Source organism: Helobdella robusta (assembly GCF_000326865.2).
Source record: "Helobdella robusta unplaced genomic scaffold HELROscaffold_9, whole genome shotgun sequence".
Taxonomy (NCBI): domain Eukaryota; kingdom Metazoa; phylum Annelida; class Clitellata; order Rhynchobdellida; family Glossiphoniidae; genus Helobdella; species Helobdella robusta.
In genome coordinates, this window is record NW_008705512.1 from 1,369,072 (window position 1) to 1,390,953 (window position 21,882).

General features: G+C 32.6%; 3 protein-coding genes across 3 annotated transcripts; all 3 read left to right on the forward strand.

The window, feature by feature from the left end:
- Nucleotides 1-546: 546 nt before the first annotated feature.
- On the forward strand, nt 547-3,896 carry HELRODRAFT_166055 (hypothetical protein; the record flags this gene model as incomplete). The annotated part of the gene is made up of 4 exons (XM_009033086.1): nt 547-695; nt 807-871; nt 1,081-1,763; nt 2,094-3,896. 4 exons carry the CDS (start codon nt 547-549, stop codon nt 3,894-3,896), a joined length of 2,700 nt encoding a protein of 899 aa, XP_009031334.1.
- A 1,009-nt stretch (nt 3,897-4,905) lies between these two features.
- HELRODRAFT_166056 (hypothetical protein) lies at nt 4,906-5,633 on the forward strand (the record flags this gene model as incomplete). Its single annotated transcript, XM_009033087.1, has 3 exons — nt 4,906-4,978; nt 5,246-5,336; nt 5,474-5,633. The coding sequence occupies 3 exons, from the start codon at nt 4,906-4,908 to the stop codon at nt 5,631-5,633; spliced, it is 324 nt and encodes a 107-aa protein (XP_009031335.1).
- A 1,723-nt stretch (nt 5,634-7,356) lies between these two features.
- On the forward strand, nt 7,357-10,741 carry HELRODRAFT_166057 (hypothetical protein; the record flags this gene model as incomplete). The annotated part of the gene is made up of 6 exons (XM_009033088.1): nt 7,357-7,583; nt 7,804-8,128; nt 8,506-8,754; nt 9,033-9,213; nt 9,988-10,190; nt 10,469-10,741. 6 exons carry the CDS (start codon nt 7,357-7,359, stop codon nt 10,739-10,741), a joined length of 1,458 nt encoding a protein of 485 aa, XP_009031336.1.
- Between the last annotated feature and the right edge of the window lie 11,141 nt (nt 10,742-21,882).

Below are 21,882 nucleotides of genomic sequence, written 5' to 3' on the forward strand. Positions count from 1 at the left end.
GACAACGAGACGAACAATTTAATAAATGGTTCTGCAAGGAGTTGCCATTAAACGCTCGTGTTTGCGCAGTATTTAAATAATTTTTGTGAATTGTTTTACTTAAAGTAATTCAAAGTGAATGATTTGTTCTTAGAGGATGATGTTGTCTTACAAATTATGTTCTCGGAAATATTGAAAAATTGAAAACAACTAATATCCTTTTTTCCCATTCAAAAAATGTTTAAATCAAAGGTTTAATAAGCTAGTTGGGAAAAGATTTAATTCTTCGTTTTTAGCCTTTTAATAGTAAATCTGTCAACGTTTAGTGAAAAATCAACAGTTTTGAGAAGTCAAACACGCCTGAAGTTGTTTATGAAAATAATATCCTACTGATGATTAGGTGACTGAGTTTTATTACAATTTTACCTGAGCAATACAGACAGTTGAAAAATTCTCATTGTAATACATTAACTTTCTTTTCTGATTTTTCGATAGAGAGTTAGTTTTTATTTTATAAAACGAAGGATCCTTATGAAGTGGCGCCTTCCCACGTTGGGGGTCCGTAGCATGTCTCGCACGAAGACAAACACACTTCTGGTCGTCAAATACCCGGATCACCTGACGGAATATTCCGTGGATGGTGTGCTCATCAACGACATCATCGTCAAAATTCCAGGCACCATTGTCACGCATGCTGTCAAGTTGTGCGAGAATAAGTGGGTGCTATTAAGTACTGTTACCAGCACTATTATTTTCAACAACATGTCATGTCATATTCATCATCGTCGTCATCATTGTAATCATCACTTGCGTCATCATTTTATTAGATACATCGTGTGCGGGACCAACTGGAACTCTCCCAACAATCGAGTGTGCATTGTCAATAAGAAAGGTTAAAATCAGTTATCGAATTAAGATATTTCATCAGTGTCTTATTTCGAATTAAGAAATAAGACACTGATGATAAGGATCAAAATGCAGATATTAATATTCGGCTAACTATTTTTCTCATTTTTACATCACCACCACCATCTCATCACCATCACCACGTCACCATCATCATGACGTCATCGTCACCATCGTCACGTCAACTATAAACAGGCCATGTAACAAAGCACTTCAAACAAAAGCAACAACAATTAGCCACCCCAACGACTTCCATCTTCATGAAAGACTTGCTTTTCATCGACAAATCTGGACTACCAGCAAAACATTTTGGTCAAAATCAGTCAAACATAGCCTGGCTTGGCCAAGGTGACGAAAGTGATTTGAAGAGGTTCACTTATGAAAATATGACGGGATCAAACAGAAACAACAATCACAACTCCAATATAAAAAATTTCAGCCACAACAACGCTTTGGCTACTTTTCACCCTTACAGTAAATGTGGACAAGATATTCAGAACTGCATATTCAATATGAGATTTGACAAAGAATTATTGCACAGCGTAAATCTCAACACAAACTGTTTCCCTGATGTGTTGGGACAGAGCGCACGTATCAACAACGGTTTCACAAACTTCACGGACCACAACACAGCAGCCAGTCAAATGGTTGCCACGCCTACTACGGAGCTTATGGACCCAGTGACGTTGATCCATCCTTCCGACTGCGCCAAGTACATGCAGCAGTCACAGCAGCAAGAAAAACAGCCGCAAAAATCTCAAGAGCATCTTTCAAAAACATCGATACAAATGAAAAAACCGGTTGCAAACGATGAAAAGAAATGTACCTTACCAACAATTATCGAGCCCGTCTATTTATCGCTTGATCAATATGACCAGGTTAAGCTTTTATGCTCAGCATATATTGGGTTGTTAGGACATGAATATTCACTCTAGCTAATATATCTATTTACACATATTTGTAAAAATTAGTATTCATAAGTTTCATAAAAATGAGTTCCTTCTCTGCCTGCATATACATTTTATAAAAAAAACATTTGGTTACTTTTTGCAGCCCAGCTAATAGAAACCATGTTGATGAAACGTACAAGATAGCTATTGATAGCAAATAACTTTTGCTAAAATATCTATATCTATATCTAAATATTATTTACTTTTTTAAACTTTTGAATAAATGTTCAAGCAAATTCTCAAACTCAATTTACACAGCTGTTGGTATGTGACTACGCTAGCAATGCAATTTTCTTGCTCGATTCAAACCTCAACTTCATAAGGACCTTGGTTGGTTCACAGAGTGACTGCCCGCCTGAAGTTGTGGCTAAAAATTTTCAGACGCCAGAACAAGCACAACTTCAAATAAATTCTAAAGCTTCATTTGCCAATCCTTATTTTAACACAATGTCAAAGTTGGAACAACAAATTGCGAAACAAATGCTCTCACAGCAGCAGATAACATCACAAAATTCAATCCAAAAACAGCTGCTTCTTCAGCAGCTGCAACCACAGCCCCAACTTAACATGTACCGCAAAAATTCAGCTACCGCTCCTAATAACTACTACTATCAGCAGCAATCTAAAAATTATAACAACGATTCCACCAATGTGCAACAACAGCAGGAAGAACAGCTGCAGATTATTAACACTCTGAGTCAAAATATCCCAGTTCCTACCCTGAAATCTTCACAACCACAAATACAACAGCTACCGCAACAACCTGAACAACAGCAGCAACAACAACAGCAGCAATCGCAACATGACACGACAAAACCAGAGAATCTGCAACCACCACAACAGCAGCAGCAGATACAACAACAGAAAATACAGCAACAATCACAACAGCAACAATCACAACAACAACAAAAACAACAACAAAAACAACAACAACATAAACAGCAACAGCAAAGACAGCAACAGCAAAAACAGCAAACGCAAAACGTTTCAAATTATCAAAAACAGTTTCAATGTGGACAGACGCAACAACAAAATCATCAACAACAACAACAACATCAACAAATCAAATCGGAACGTAAATCAAACGGTCAAGCTCAAGAAATTAGTCCTCAGCTAAAAATGTTCATAAGAGAACAGTGCAGGGAACAAATGAAGGAAAACATGCTCAACAACTGCCACAAACAGCAGCCACGTTATTGCTCTCAAAAAAGGCGTTCACAAAATCAGTACACATCATGTCCTGGCAAGAAATTGTGGCCCATACACGAAGCCACTTGGGATAGCCGGGACGGAAACAGTTGCTGCTGCCAGGAGTTCACTACGGAGATTTGTGATCTTTGCAACAGATTGAGCAACAAATGTACATGCAATGATTTAAATTGCCAAAGTAATTTTATTAACCAACAGAAGAGAAACTGCGACAATAATAATATCAACAACGTTGAGCCTCTATGCTCGCCCAGTGAAGCAGTCGCCATAGATTTCAAAAAAAATTTTCTTAATGCAACTTACAATAATGATAGCAGCAACATTAACAATACTAACAACCTTAACAACTCCAACAACATTAACAACTCCAACAATAGCAATCGGCCAATTTACACCGACGCTCTTCCATCTGCATTATACACAGAAACATTGCCGTTCAATGTAAACTACAACAATATTAACAACAACAACAACGACGAAAGTGTCCACAACAGATCGGCCAACAATTCACCATCTTCTCATCTAATACCTAAAACTCAGCCATCAGTTGAAGACAACAACGTCGTCTGCTGTGGTCTCTGCGATGCCATTGGCGACCAAGGTCCGCTGGTCAGAAAATTTGACGTCTGCCCCTCACCAGAACTTCCTGAAACCGGTTGTCAAAAAGAGGATGCCGAACTGATAGAAGAAATGTACGCCTTTGTTCCAAATGCTGCTTTTTTCTTTAATAAGACTCAAGCCCCCGTTGTCGAAAGGCCCTACAGAGTTCTGCTGGATGAGGAAAAGAGAAAGTTGTACATTATTTCGTCCTCATCTTTCAATGGCAATCAATTGCTAATGTTCAGTTATTAAGGGATGTGAAGACGATGATGATGCGAGGATGATGTGATGTGATGATGTGATGATGATAGGACGATGATGTGACGATGATGTGATGATGATGTTATGTTTCGGTGGTGGATGTGATAACGTTTCATCAGTGCGATGATGTTGATGTTTTTAATAGAGGTGCTGCTGCCCTGGTTTTGGCAATTCAGTTTTTTTTACAGTGACATCGCGATGGTGAAGATGACGATGATGATGAAGAAGAAGAAAATGATGATGATGAAGATGGTGATGGTGGGTTATTTCATGACTATTTGTACACTCATTGAACGGTTTTCTGAAGTGATGGTGCTGATGATGAAGATGGTGAAGAGGAAGATGATGATGAGGATGATGATCTGGGTGGTGAAAGTGAGGGGAAGGAGATTCCTATGGTTATTATTAAAATGATTAAAGTGGTGAAGATGATGATGAATTCAACGAAGTGCACGAAGAAGACACAATTTTTTTGGTTTTAATTTTAATTTTTAAATTATTTTTCGTCTCCTTATAAAATCAAACAACAAAAATTATTTGAAAAAAAAAATTTTTTATTTTTTATGTTTAATAAAAAATTTGTTTTAAAGGCATTTATTGCATCACGTCTTCTCAGCAAGTTGTATCTAGATATCAATATTTTTTAATAATAAAAATTTCAAAATCATTTAAATCAAATTTTTAATATAATTTTATAAAACCTGAAAAGATGTTAAATAATACAAAAGTATTAGCAGCTAATAAAATTTTTTACATCAATATTAACGACTAAAAATACCTCACGAGGCGATAAAACTTAAATTATTGACATCAAACAAACAACCATTCGATTTAATTGCGCATTAAAAAATATAAATTGGAAAAAAATAATTTACGACCTATCGTCATTAGACAAATGCATGCACCTACTGCTTTATAAGATGTGGTTTAATCTTGAAAAATAAACACCTTACAGATTACCAGTTCAGGTTTATTTTTTTAATGATTTCAACCTCACAATATGCCCCTAATTTATTTTGTTGCTGTGCTCAGTTGCATGTTGACGACCGTCGATGGTTCCGGACCTGTGACGGGTCTGTCGCGTTTTTTAAATTTATATTTATTAATATTATAATTATTAATATTATAATTATTAATGTTATTATAAATATTAATATCATCATAACTCTAATAATATAGTTATTAATGTTATCATAATTTATTAATGATCGTTATCGTTAATGAAAACCGTGATTTCTACTCGTTTATTTTATATGAAATAAATAGCAACTGCATAATTTCACAAAAATGAAATTTGAAAAATTAAATTACAAATTTTTCCGGATGTTTCAACATTGAAGACCCGTGCCCGAAATCCTTCCATGAGTTTTTGTACGTTGACCAGAAAAAAATAGAGCCTTCTTCAACATTCCTCGTTCTGACAAAAACGAGGTTTTTGTCAATCGCTTCCTTCCTTATATCGTCACCACAAAATTAACCATGTAGAAACTATTATTTTCAACAAAATATAAAATTTAATTTAACTAAACCTAATGTAATAACTTATTTAACTCTTATAATGTAAAGAGACAGTGCCTGTACAAGGATAAGAAATCGAGCGATTTCTTTCATTACGTCATACCTAGAAAAGTTACGGAGAGCTTTCAAGTGGTTCGTTCATTTTTTTACCGCGTAGCAAATGTTAATCGTGAAACGTGTTTGAAATGGAAAATTTTCATGACGTGTTAAGTTTGAATAAATGATTAAACATACTTTGGGGTGAGTTGGATGTGGATCCAGTGGCAGATCTAGGAGCGGCTGGGAACTCGCTCCGTTGTGAGCAATGTTTTTAAAAATAAAAGTCAGAAATAGGATTGTTTCATGTATAAAATCGATCAAAAAAGGTCGTCAGCCACACTTCCACAAATCTTTGGCACCCCACGTAAAAATTTTGGCCCCCCCCCATCAAAGTTGGCTAGTCCGCCATTGTGTCGATCACAAGAAAAAAATTAGAAAATAAATTTATTATATTAGTTACTTAATTTTTTAACATTACATCATTCAACGTTAAAAATTAAATGAACCATTCATCGTAATGATTCTTAAGTTTATTAAAAAACATAAACACTATCTCCAACTTCAGCATGGCTGGTTCAAGTTCGATGATTAAAGTTATCATGTGGAACCATTCCCTCATATGATCTGCCAGCAGAAAGGTGTTCACACGTTCATTAACGGTGTGGACCACATTGTCTGCCAGAAATAATTTTCTTTTTTTAATAAAATAAACAATTCTTCAAATTCAAACTATATTTGAATTGTTTGATTTGTTATAAGCTGCTAATAAAATGCGCTAGAAGGATGATTTTATAAATTTAACTTCAATTTCTATGTAAAAAAATCATTTAAACAACAATTTAAAATCAAATAAGCAATGCAAAATTCAATCGAGTCAGTAGAAAACTGCTTTTAGGACATTTTTTTAGCAAATAAGCATATCAGCTACCCCGACAAATGAGTTTTTCCTGTGAACTTTTTAAAGCATATAAAGCATATAAAGCAGTGTTGAGACATATTCATAAATAAAATTTACGCTTAAATTTGATAAAATCCTCATCCAAAAATTGTTGACAGCAATTATTACGAAGAAATAAAATGAACAGCATATCATCATTATCATCGTTAGCATGATATGGATCGAATGAAGGCTGTCCTGTAAAGTGACCTCCTTGTCATCAGCTTCATCTGACGCAACAACCTCATTGCTTCCTAATGCAACTAATTAGTTGATTTCAGAAAAACGGATGTCGACAAGCTAAACCGCACAGGCACAATGTTCTGATTAAAAATTAGAATTTGAAGATACTAAAACGCTATTTTGATTCAATCCATGGTATCCACATTTTTACAATGATAATCATATTTATGTAAGAATTATTATGTATTGTTATAGTAAAATTACACCCATAGAAACAGAAATACAATGCCAAAAATATATTATGTCTATGCTCAATGCTTGCGTAACATTTGCACGTGTTCTCGGTGTTTTAAAGTGGCGAAAGTTTTGAAAGTTTAGTTTGTGATTAATAATTTAAACTAGAGCTTACTAAATTTTGAAATACGATATAAAAATAAACTGATTCGATCTGTGTGTGCATGATTATCTGTCTAAAGTTGAAAATTAATCAAATTTATAATCAAAAATTAAAAATCAAAAAAGAAGTAAAGAATAAAAAACAACAAAATAAACAATAATAAATTAATAAATATAAAATATAATAAAAACAAATCAACTCTACTAAAGAATGGTTAGAAGAAAGAAAAAACAAGAGGTAGATCATTTGGTAATTTTAGTTTTTTAATATTTCTGTTATAGATTAATAGACTAATCTAATGTTAATAATAATAAAATTAGTAATATAATTAATTTTAATTGAAAAACTTTTAATTTAAGAAATCGAATGGGAAAAAAATGGTAGACGATGGAAAGATCCATAACATTCCAACAACAGAAGGACATCAAATTATAATATCCAAGTCAGGAGGTCGTCATGAATTTGATAGAAATGTACTTTGTCAGGAAAGTTGTTATTTTCAAGGATTGGTGAGCAGTGGAATGAGAGATGCTCACTATAGAGAGCTTACATTGGAATATTTAACAAACGAATCCTTATTGGAAGTAAATGATTATTTATCAAGGTTGATAGCCAGAGGTCAGACTGTCATTAAGGAATGTTGAAAATGGGCTAGATGGTGCATTCTATCTACAAATCAATAGCATGATTGATTGCTACTCTAAATTATTATTGAAACATTTGAAAAAGTCAACGTTTATTCCTATTTTGGATATTGCAAACAAGTACTTTCTGGTTGAAGAGGTGGTCCAAAAAGTTATTACTTACATATTGAAACATTTCAGAAAAATGTCAAAGTCCTCTGAGATGTTATCAATATTGCCTGATGACATGTTTCGCTTGGTTGGATCAGAAGATATTAATGCAAACAGCGAAATAGATATCTTCAATTTAATAATCAAGTGGATTTCTGCAGATCTATTGAGGAAACATTATGCTGAGAAATTGTTACATGAAGTGAGGTTCAGTTTGATGACAGCAACTGAAAAGAAAAAATGTGTGTCTTTACTTGATGATCTGAATTTAAATATTTGCCATAGTAAAGAAAAAGATGCAAATGTTTTTCATACAGTTGGCATGCTTGTTGCTGTTGGATTAACGGCAAGCAAGGTGAGAACTCAACTCAGTTTTTAATCTATTATAAATGTTTTGTGACTGTTAATAATTTCTATTTCCATTTAGTTTTCTTCTTGCTTATTAAAGATTTCAATGAACTGACAGCTCTGATTCAAACTATGAATTGATTAAATTATTTTTTACATAAATATTTGTAACTGTTTTTAAATTTTAATTTTCATCATTTATAAATTTTTGTTTTCATAATTCATACATACAACATAAACGGAACTGAATTAGCATTGGTTTCAAGATATTTTCAATAAATCTCAAAATACAATGAAATAGTTTATAATACATAATATGTATAAAATCATAAATATTTATCCAAAAAAAACGTAATTCTGTTGTTTCATATATTTCATGATCAGGATGAAAAATTTTTCAACATGCTGCATCTTTTTGATCTTGTTGATGCTTTCAAGAGCAGTGCCCATCCCTCAAAGTCATCACTTCTGAAATTTAAATTTTATGGTAGGAAGGGACCACCAGTCGATTTGATAGAATGCAATGCTCGAGTGGTTGACAATTGTCTGTATTTGGTTGGAGGAAAAACACCTAATCATGAGAACATCAATGACGTTTTTGTGTACAATCCAGTTCTTGCAACCTGGTCAAAGGTTTTCTTTAATTTTATACAATATTTTTTTATAAGGAAGCATATTTTTTTCTAATTGTAGTTGTCAATAATAATGAGTAAATAATTTTCATACAGGAGTTTTTATACAACTTGTAACTTAATTAATCTAGGCCTAATGTGCATGCATGTAATGTGTCTTGTTGTAATTACATAAATATGTATTTTATCCGATCAACGCTTTAATTGTTCATAGTTTAATAGTACATAACAAATAATTCAGTATTGTGCTAATGATTATCTTTTGTCCTAAATTTTCAGTGTTGCAGTATGCATCTTGCAAGGAGCAGTTTCTACCTGGGTGAAATAGCTGGCCATTTATATGCAGTATCTGGTCACATCGCTTTCTTATTCGGAACTCCAACTGTGGAAAAATATATACCCAGTGAAAATCAATGGTACATGGTGGAGCCTTTACCTGATGCTCTTGTTTGTTCTGCAGGTCTGGTCAACTTTTTTTTATTTTCCTTTTGTACATTGTTAATGGTATTTACTGCAGTTTTAAATGAAAATTTGCAATTCAAGTTTGTATTAATCAATTTTAAATCTGAGAATTTTAGTTGTTGCACTCATACAAAAATACATGCATAGGTTTATTTATTATCATCATCCTGCACATTTAAAGGTGCTCAATCCTTAGAGGCTGAGCCGCCCAGTGTTTGTTCCAGGGTTTCCTGATGAAAACCCTGGGTGGCCTTGTCGCATGATCACATACATTCAACTGTCTTTTCCATTTTTCTCTATATTGGGCCAGTTCTGGTTTCAAACCAAGTGCCCTTATGTCCTTTGACAACACTTCTTTCTAGGTGAGCTTGGGTTTGACACTTTTCTTTAAGTCGGACATTGTAATAGTTCCACGTTTCTTTACCCAGCCGTCATTTGCTTTCTTCTCCACATAACCAAGCCATGTGGAGAGGAAAGCAAATGCTCAAGTAATATATTGATGTTATTATCTCATTTTTGACATTTTTCATAAATTTGTGTCAGCGCCGTTGGTATTTCCCTAAAGTTTTCAAACATGTTGATGCTACTCTTATGTTGAAAAAGCCGTTCCTTGATGAGGATGACATCATTAACTATTGACCGATCTCAAATCTCTTTTTTATCAAAGGTGGTTGAGCGCATTGTTCCCTTGCAGTTCATAAAGCATAATGGATATAGTGTGATTTCAACATTCAAAGGTCTTGACAAAACTTTTATATTCAAACGTTAATAGGCTGTGCATTCAATGGCATGATGTATGTTAGTGGTGGATTTGATGAATACGGTCTGGTGGACCTGGTGTGGCAGTTTGATCCTTCCTACAACAAATGGTTCTCGATAGCCCAATGTGGCCATGTAATGACATGCACAGGGAACAATCTTTTTGTCGTTGGTGGAGGAACATCTGAAATGTCACAATGGAGTATAAATATAATGGTTAGTTTGTTTAGTTTGTTTTTATTCATTGAATAGGTTTTATTATTTGGTCTTTTGTTGTGTGAAGTAAATTATCTTTATAAATTCTGTAATATCATCATTAAGTTATGTGTTGACTGATCAAGATAATTTACTAAATTTGTCAAGTAATTCACATAATTACATAATTGATTTTCAAATTCAAATGCAAAATAATTTCAAGTGTTTAATTTAGTTCTAAATAACTAAACTGTTCCTGTAAATAAATGTATTTACAATAAATTATTTCATTAATAAAGAATGGAGAAATGTATGACTTTGAGAATGATCAGTGGTCGACTGTGCTGAAGCTGAAGATGTTTGTTCATTGTTCACCATACATCACTATCAACAACTGCATCTACATTTTTCAACAAAAACCATTACTGGATAATATGTCAGACACTCATCTTCAAAAAATTAACCTGACCAAGTACTTGGGTGGAAAGAACACATCAGACGAATCAAATTTATCATCAGTTCCAGACGAGAATGCTAATAAAAATTTTTGGTTGAATGAGGCAGAGGAATAAAGTGTTTATAGTGATGTTGATGATGACTATAAAATTTTGAAATATAAACCTCAAAAAAGCAAAAGTTTGACGTTTCGTTGTAGTTCTGTTGGTGTCATGATCATCTAACTAAGGACGTTCGCTAATTAATCAATTTGTTTAATTTTATTTCTGTTCTCATTTTTTGTTGCATAATTTTTATTAGTCGTTTACGATTTTAATTTTATATAATTTGATAAAATCTGTTTCACAAATTTTTATAGAAAGGTTTCATTTTGCAAGCATAGGTATAAACATGGATAGGCTAATATAAATGCATATTTATCCATGGGTATAAATGCAAATTTACCAATATTTTGCTCGCGTGATGTCCGCTCAATGTTTTGCATAAAAAGTTTGATTTATTATATAACTTATTTTTGTTTTTTTTTTCAAAGTGTTCTTCATACACTAGTTTAGTGGTTTTTCATAAATAATGTTTTCTGTAGTTTTGATATGCATAAATGAAGTTGACTGCCACAAAAAATTAACTCTGACCATGACTGATTGACTTGAGTGGCTTTTTTGCCATTTTCATCACTGCGTCTTTTTCCATGCTATCTAAAGTTTCTTTTAACTTTTGTTACGTTATTTCAATTTATACTCAAATACATAAAAGTATTATTTTGTTTTTTGTTTAGGTGTAAAAAGTAATAATGATATGTTATCAGGATATCCACCATCCATCTCCAAAATTGTTTTTGTAAATGTGATCAGTGATTTGAGTTATAATAAATCAACTCAGTCATAAATAAATATTTCTTTGTTTTTATAGCGATGTCATGGACTTGTTATGCAATGTTTATTTGCTGCTTGTTGAAAAATAAATGCAACAAATACTAATCATCACATAGATCGGTTTTTTTATGTTATTTGCCTTATACACATTCAAATATAACACCATAACTTTCATACTCATACATAACATTTATAGGTGTGCATGCAATGATATGATGTATGTATGTTAGTGGTGAATATGATAAAAATCATGATGTTAACCTGGTGTGGCATTATGATCCTCCCTGCACAAATGGCATGCTTCTTAATTTTTGTTATTGCTTATTTATTTGAAATGTTATGATGCAAATAATTATGCATTGTTTTTCATCTGATCATATCAAATGTTATATTTTTGTAACTAGTTTATGCAACTTTTAATAAATTTTACTACATTTTTAACGTCGTTGAGCTAAGTACGCTTATTCATTATTCAACTTAAAAATGTAGTAAACAAAATTTTTATTTGAAGACATTTTATTAACACAAATACATTATCCTACAAATATAGAAAGGACCGTGAACTTATTATTATACTCTGGTGTTATTAATGCTCTCGGATACACACACATTTGATCATGATGACAGGAAAACATCAGACCGTACTTTGTTCACCCTCTTTAAAAGCTGGGTAGGGTAACATGAGACTGCGCCAGGCTTCATCGGTTTAGCATTTAACTTGAATGGAACTGACGTATAAATTCTAATCGATTCGACCGCAGCCAAATTTGTGTGTGCAAAACCGAAAGGAGTAAAAAATCAATTCTGACTTTGCTTTATTATTTAACAAATCTAAATAGCACCTGATTTTAAATGGAAACTACTGCAACTGCAAAATTGTGGTCAGGTTTAAATTGCATCTGTTAAATTAGGATAGAGCGTAATTATGAAAATATTTCTGGTTTAAAAACATTATCATTCATCAATGCAGTGACTTTTTCTGAAAAATGAAAATTATTAAAATTGTTTTACAGCTAACATCTCTTCGTTCATTCGTTTCAAGTTAGTATTGAGTTCATCATTTATGTTAGCACATTTTCACCACTTGAAAAATTATTTCTTGCCGGGACGTCAATAGAAACGGAGGTAAAATTCTAAAAGAATTCTATTGCCTCCGATTAAAACTTTCGTCTAAAATAATTTTTCCGCTCTTTTATTGAAATTGCTTTAAAATATCAACGTGTACATTTCATCACTCAACAAAAACTTTATTTTGGCGACCATTAAATTAAAACTTGTGAATTTAGATGCAGTAGTCAGAAACTTCAAAAAAATGTAAAGGAAAGTCATGAATTTATGTCTACAATTGATATGATCATACAATGAGACGACCAGGCGTTCCGGTTTTCCCGTAAAATTCACGTGTTTGGGCTGTGTGGAAGGGCCTCCAATGTATAATTAAAAATTTCACGGTTTCGTAAAAATTCTTCAATTATAAAACTAATGTATAATAAAAATGTCACGGTTTGGTAAAAATGCTTCAATTTTAAAACTTTGAAACAACTATGAGAATTAAAACAAACATGGAAAGGACATGCATGGGAATTTTGTGAGAGATTATTTATTGACAGACAAATGAATTAAAAAAATCTTTCTTCAAATGCCAAATTAAATAGATAAAAATTGTTTTGAAAAGTTATTTGAAGTGAACATTGATTCCTTTCCAACATTTTTTTAATCATAAGTAATAATTTTACTTATGTGATTTAGTTATTTTATATGTATATTTAAAATGTTTACGTCGGTACATTATGTACCGGTTTTCAGTTTTAATTTTTGGTCAGTCTATTATGCAACCACATTCCACATTTTACAGAACTAGTTTCTTCACATACTGCCTCATACGTATGCAATGATGGTATATAATGGTCCATAGAACGTCACTGTATATAACATACAAAATGATTCACTATATAGTCTCGTTCATGCACCGGCACACGTGTGGTTAGTTGAAAATAGTTGGAGAGTACCTATGTATGCACTAAAAATGTTTTATGTAAGATATGCTGATATCTTCAATGTGTCTGAGCATTTAAAGTTGGATTAATGTTTTACAAAACGTACCGTGCTCTACGGAGTGCTGTGTTGCGTCAAAACTTTTTCAAAAAGTACTTCAAAAGTTTTGTGGAGAAATTCGACTTTTCGGCGTCAAAAGCAAAAAAATTGAAAAAGAAAACTTGATGAAATAAAATGACAAAAATTAAAAATTGTGTCCGATATTATATTATAATCAAAATAATTATTGACAACTAAACCGTGGAATTAAACAAAATGTATTAATGTTGTGTTATTAATGATTAAAGGCGTATAATATAGAATTAATCATAAAGAAATAATAATTAATGGTTAAAAGTTTTTATCTATTGAAATGTTTTGATGAATTCGTTGGATCACAAATAAAAAATCATGAACATCTATCTGATCAACCAGGAATGTCGACGAAACGCCTGACACAACAAAATTCTTGATTTTCAAAAGCCCAGGTTGAAAAATACTGAACAATTGATGACAAATTAATAATTTGAAGATAGAATATCCGAACAATTAATATTGATTTGTTTAAATTTTAAAAGAACCAAAACTAAACCCGAAACGTCCACTGTTTTAATTAACGGTTAGTGAAAGTTTTTAAAACTTTTTAAAATTTACAATTGGGAAAGTTTTTGTAGTCTAAACGATCAATTTACATTTTAAAGTTTGGAGAATTTTAGTGGTCTAAACCATCAAAATAATTTGTCTTATTTTATGTTCCATTTAAAGAGTGTATGTGGTGTGAATGTGAACACGCGTCAAACATGCATCAGACAAAAGACATGCGTCGTAGGCTGAAACCTTTTTACAAGTTAGAACCCAGTGCCTCAACAGTTGGTTTTGACAACTTGACTGTTGTATATGATATGATAATGTTCTCATGCCATATTACTCAAGCATTTAAAATATTTTTAAAAGTGCCAATTCAATCATCTTCCAGGCTGCTGTTGCAAGCACATCCCATGAAATTTTGTTACAATTATTATTACACGAGAAATTATCAATCACTGAATAAAAAGCAGATATGAAAATTTAATTTAAAACATTTTCTAGAAAAATTGAGATCTCAGGCAAAAACAACTTCAATTAAATAAAATTTTAGAAAGGAAAATAACCAAGAACTAATATTCACCGGCAATAAAAACAAAAGCGAACCAAGAAACAATAACAAAAAATTCAAACAACCTCCGCCAACAACAAATGCCACACCATGAATTGAAGCGGCACGAAATAAAAGAAAATCTCAATCACGATTACTCAAACAGATCAGAAAGAAGAACGTTGAAGAACGAAACAAACAGTTTGAGGAAGAAAGACAGCTGAGATGAATGAAGTGTGCGAACAGTTGTTGGGTTGGATCACCATGATTTCTTTCTTACACGTGTCCCTCTTTATCTTGATGGCAGGCAAGCTGGCACTCCATTCGAACCCAACTTGATGAAAATTATACCATGCTTCACTCATTACCAAACAAATGATTTCTTTTATTAAGTAACAATGCTAATTTAAATGCAAAAGCTTTTAAAAATAAAAATGTTATTAAGCAAATAGAAGTTACTAGAAAAATCAACAAAGACCACCAACATGTATGCACTTACATACACGTATGCACATGCACATGTACATGTGTGCATGCACGAGACAATCAAACACATCTGCAAACACACACCCACAAACATACACACACACACGCACACGACACACTAACAATATAAATAACCATTCAAAATATAAACAACAAGACAATGAGATTTATTTTATCATTTAGATACGTGTGCTTTTAATTAAGTCCTGCTTGGGATGTTGATGTGATGATGATGATGATAATAATGTGGTGAAGATGAGGATGCGGTGATGATGATGTGATAAAAGATATGTTGTGATGTGATGATAATAAGATTGAGTAATGTGATAATGATGTGAAACTGATATATAAATAATTACATGAAATGTTAATTTTAAAATATGTGAACTTTATGGTAAAAATTTATGGATACGTGTGTGTGTAGTGTGTGTTTTAAATACAATACCGTCACATTAATGTTACTAACCTGTTTCCACATCAGAGTTGTCTAGATTAACAAGCATACCAACAAACATGCCAACGTTAATCCAGAATAATAAAATGATCTAGAATTGTCTAGAATTAACCATCGTTTAAGTTAGTGCTTTGGTAACGATAATTATTTAATGTCACCATTTAATTAATGTCAACAGGTTTACATTATAACTATGACACAACATTTCTCCATTAAAGAAATAAGTTGAGAAGTGACTTTAAAAACATTCAAAGAGCTATTGTAACTAGTTACTCGTGTTTATATAACTGTGGATGTTTTCAGCTATCTTATGGTTGTACGTACTGTATAATCCTGTTTCATATCGCTATTGCCCTTCTAGCTGCTAATAATTAATCAGCGCCTGATTCATCGTGCAGGGGTACTTATTTCGTGTTATACGAAATGTCTTATGCATTTGATGAAATGGGATTTTAGTTGTCAAGTTGTAGTGAGTGAGATGTAGGTGATGTAAGTCTGTTTGTGAGAGCGTATCATTAAAACTCCATCTTCAATTTATCGTGGCTCCTCCAGTTATTTTTTTACAAGAAAATTAATTTCATTTCATGCACTCTTTCATAATCACAAACCAAAACTTGGTGAATAATCAGGTTGTACGATTGTAAGATCTAGAAAATTTTATTAAGACTTTTAAATTTTTAAACAAACAATTTGAAATGATAATAATAACAAATAATTAATTTGAAACGCTTCGTTTTACGGTACGCCAAAATAATTTATTCTATAGTTGATCTTATTTGTGTTTGAAGCAATTTCATAAGTGCTATGAAAAGCCACCCATCATTTTGGTTAATATTTCAAGTTTGTTGTTTGTTTACTGTCAAATGAGAGCATCGTACTCAGTGGCGGATCCAAGAGAGATACGAGAAATCATCTCCCACCAAACCATGAAAGAAAAAATATTGAGGATTCTGTGTAAAATATAAAATACGGGTAATAAACTAAAAGGGAATAACCAAAAAATGTCATCAACTTTTGAATTTTGAAAACCATTTTCAACAACTTAATGGGAGTAAACTTGAGTTAGCAAAAAAGTCATTAACTCTAGAATTTTGAGAGAAACCAACTTCCTCATATAAAAAACAAAAAGAAAAGAAAAATATCCAGTTAAGAATAATTTTTAGTTCCAATTTTTCGAACATCATGAAAGATGAAAATGTTGTGTTGTTTTTCGGCTGTTTATGTTTACATTATGTTGTTGTTTATGTTATTTATTTTGATGTGTGCTGCTTTTATTTAGTTGTTTTGTTATTTACATATGTTAGTTTAAATTTTCCATGTTAATTACGTAGCAATTGATTAACATAAGCGCATAGCGAAAAACCATCACCAACTCTGACAAAAAAATATAATGTTTATCTATGAAAGGTTTTGTATAACAATATTATTAGCAATATACTAATTAGTAATAAGACTAAAAAGTAAACAAATGGAGGGGCAATAAAATATTAGTAACAGGAGGTTTAAGATTACTACAGGCAAGTTCACATCAACTCTACTCCATTCTAGAAGGTCAATAACCACAAAAGACTTGCTGATTGTTGTTGTTGTGTTTGCTGGTTTGTTTGTTGCTGGTATGTTTGTTGGTATGTTTCTTGTTGTTTGTTTGTTTTTATGTTTGTTGGTATGTTTGTTGTTATTGCGTTAGTTATTTTAGTTGTTTGCGTGTTTGTTTACTTTTTCATTCGGTGGTGGTCTGTCAGTGTTCAGCATATCATTCTTATTTAGCTTACATGTTCTGTGCGTGTGCATGTGTAATTGTGTGTGTGTGCGTGTGTGCGTGTGTGTGTGTGCGTTAAGTTTGTGTTTGTACATATACATTTTTGTGTTAATGTGTGTTTTAACATTTATGCTCTCACACACGCCTAAATAATACTTACGATAATTTACATATTTATATAATTTTTTGTATGAGACGAATACTTTCTTAGAGTTTACAATTTTTGTATGTTGACTTCCCTCCTGAAGGCACAACAAATCTTCGCCCATATACATGCATACATACGCACTCGTGGATGCTGTTTCTATTTGACGGTTTCTATTTGCTAGATGGCTTATTTTCCAAGTGCTGCTTCATTCTCCACTTAGACTGCCAAAATTCATTTGAAAATCAAATTATGAAAAAAAAAACGCGAACTAAACAATGAGCGGAATGGTGCGCTATGTACTACAATGCATAACTGTCTACACGCGTCAAACAAATGGAAGAAGGATTCTTATTCATGAAACTCTTGCTTTTTGAACGAACGTCCCCATGTGAATAATTTAAAAATTTATGGCGCGAATATGGCAGATTAGTGTGGAATAAATTTTGTCATATAAATTATCCGGACTGCATCCGCATATGATCCTTTGATAAAAATGGGATTCAACACGTCCTTCGTTCACCGGCAGCACTTTCTTTATGTTGTTGTTTTTTGGGTTGTTTACGTTCACATTATGATGTTGTTTATGTTGTTGTTTATATTGTTGCTTATATTGTTGTTTATTTTGATGTGTGCTGCTTTTATTTAGTTGTTTTGTTATTTACATAAGTTGTTATGCCGTTGTTGTTTTGATGTTGATGTGGTTGTTTTGTTGTTGTTTATGTTGTTGTTTATGTTATTGTTTAAGCAGTTTTGGTGTGGTTTATGATGTTGTTTATGTTGTTGTTTATGTTGTAAGGCTGATTAATTTCTAGTGCCTCGGTGTTTCCCATCGAGTACGGCTTATGATTTTCTGTTGTGTTGTTTAGCTGCTGTAATGTTGTTCGTAATGCTGTTGAAATACCTCTCTATCTTGTTACCCGTCTCTAATGACCGTTCTCATGTAGATGTTCATCTTTCATTCCGCATCTTCGAGTCTCAACGTTTCACCACTCATCTGCGTCATACAAAAATTTGATGCATATGAAGACATAGTATATCCCGACCAGACCACACACACGCAGTTGTTGTTTTGTTTATTTTTGTGTTTGTGTGTGGTATGAGTTCTGTTGTACATCTGCATATTTCTTGAGGAGTTTTTGAATGAAATTCAAATTTCTATAATGAGGTGCACTTTTTGGAGCCTTTCTTCATTACTTTGTTCAGTAATCTGATTTGATATTGCTGAAATTATCATAATTATTGAATGACCATCCAAATGTATCGCATATCCACGTTCAAACGCTATTTCATTTCTACATAATAAACTTCTACAAAATTGTATTTGACGCACAAAAATGAATGTCAGCTTAAAATATTTGTCCACCTTGTCTTCACTCTCTGCGACTTGTTAACATTTCCACACAACTAATGAAACGATCATTGAACAGACACGTGAAAGTAAATTTTAAACACAATTGTGTAGATTCAGTTCATATACAAGCGCAAGCAAACTCACGCACCCACAAATAATACGCTTCATGTTTGCAACTCGTTCAGCACGTTTCTAACAAACCTGCTGCTAATCACAACTCAAATATTTGAAACTTTCCAGATTCATCTTGACCTAGAGCAGTTCAATGCTGATATGAATACTTTGATAAGGTTCATTTCATGCAATGCATACATCACCACACACGAACTAGCAAGAATAGCAACACAACACATGCATCCAATAATACATCCATTCATTAGTTACTCACACATACAAACACATACATACACAACACATACACTTTCTTTCTTTCTTTCTCTCGCGCGCGCACACACACAACGCACACACAAACATATCATATACATATCGTAGCCCACAACATCCAGTCAATAAATATTAACAACATTTGAGATAACACAATTAGCAAGTAAACTGGTGTAAGTTGAATTATCTCCATGTGATCTCTTGTGTGCTAAGAAATTTGTCACTGAATGGCTGAAATGGAAATGATTATCCTTTTGCTGTCTTTTAAATTCTCAACGATATCTACTACATTTGAAAACATTTTTTGTGCTTTAAATTCCATCAATGCTTGTTTTATATATATATATATATATATATATATATATATTTATATATATATTTATTTATTTATACACAGTAGCGGATTTTGGAGGCGGGTGGCCCTATCTTTGACTACACTAGTAGCATAATTTTTTTGGCCCCTATCAAATTTCAAAATTAATTTATTAATTTTAACAAATTTTGAATTTTAGCCCTTCTTCAACGATGTCTGCTCCTAGTGCCATTCATGTAAAGTTCTTCACATCCAGCACCATTGGTAAGTATATTTTTAAAAAGTAGATGATCATTTTGAGATAGGCAGCTACAATACAACCCTCTTCAAAATGATTCCATCTCTCTCCTTACTATCTCAAAAAACGTACTCCTTATTATCAGGATGCTTCCGTGAGTGTTCTTGAAAATTTTTTAATACCAAAGCAGGGCAGCCATAAAAAAATCTGTTCCATTGTTTCTGTTCTTCCACATGAACGCCGATGCATGCAACACATCTGCCGCATTTTGGATTATGGCTTCTGACTTTACGAAATATTTCATCGAAGTCTTAAAATGTTTTTTTTATGTATGCCTCTATGTGCGTGTGTGTGTATGTGTGTGTTATACTGCTTTTACATAAGTGCGTTTATAGGCAGTACTTTATATGTGTGTTTCATCTATACTTGCATGGGTAGGCATCAAATACGTTTTTTGTATGTGTGTTCTGCCTTCATGTGTGGTTGCATGGTTGTATGATATTGAAAACGCGTGTTAGGATGGCAAGCTACAGTTAGATGTTGTTGCATATAAAGAAGATGGAGAGACTACTACATTGTCGTCTGTTTGCTTTCCCGCCTTCCCCGGTTAATAACGATTAATGGAGCTAGTAGCTGATGCAACGTTCTTATTTCTCTGGTTTGTTGTTGTCGTTGGTCACGTGTTGGTCACGTGATGCTCTTCTCTGTTTCATGTGGTTGTCTGTTGTCGTTAGATTTAATTTTTGTGAGATTTTTTGTGTGTTATTGTTAGGGTGTTGTTTATACTAGATGTTTGTGTTTAATTTGATTGTTGTTTATTTTGAGTCTCGTTTATTTTGATTGTTGTTTATGGCACTCTTGCGCTATGGCGCTTGCTTGCTCAGTCAGTGCTCATGCTGTTTATGCGTACTACTTTCATGTTGACGGAGTCTGGATGTGATGCTGGGTTGTCTTGGTAGTGGTGCTTTTCGTCTCATCCGCGTTTATGTCTTGCCAGGAAGAACATCAATATCAATAATTTTTGGTTTTATAAAAACAATTATCGATGTTGCTATTATTAAATTGTATGTTATTTAAAGTTATTATTTCGAATATAAACATTAAACAGAAAAAAAAATAACAAAAACTGAGCGAAATGAAATGAACATTGGCCAGTCAGACTGGTCAGGCGGGCAGAGAGCTAAACAGAAGAGAGTGCAGTGCAGCGGAGAACTGCAAAAACGCAGCATCAGCAGCAGTAATGAAGTGATTTGTTGGGGTGGCCTCAACTGGCCGACAGGATTTAGTATTTTTCATTCTTAGTTATTTTCTTTTCAAAGAAACGAATCACAACTGACTTTTTTTTCTTTTTTTATCCTCTTTCAATATTCCGCAGTTTTTTCATCTATTTGCGCCGCTTTCATTTTGGTTGAAAAATTTTAAGCTTGAAAAATAAATTTAAGTTTGCATTATTTCACAATAATAATGCGAAACTTATTTGTAATTTTTTTATCGTTAAATCAATGAGCTGAAATAAATATATTTTTATAAAGTTCGAAATTTGAATGTACAATGTTATGCATACTTTTTCATTATATCGACAAAATTGGCATATTTAAATTATTAGTAAAAGATAAAACATCAGCCAGTAAAAGGGCTTGCTTCTGAATTTGAATCAGCGATATTAATCAAATTTAACGTATAATTGTATCAACGATCACTAATAATTATTTGTCAATTTCTAAATAACAAAAATTGATGGCACTCCATACAAAACAACCATTTAAATAGACGAATTATCATAAGCTCGTTCGCCACGAGAGCTAATAGAAGCAGCACACATGTCACAACGGTCAACAAATTTTAAATTACTCTCTTAACAATGCAACATCAACATCATCAAACAAAAGGCAACATCATCTGTATGAAAAAAAACATGTGACAAACTACAACTGCAAACTGCAACATTAATTTAGCACAACTAATAAAGCAACAAACTGATATAACATCTCCTGTTACTTCTGCACTTTCATGAACATACAAAAGATGCTGATGCTACTTAATTTCTGAAACATGATCTGTGTTTCACCTGCTCATTAGCTAT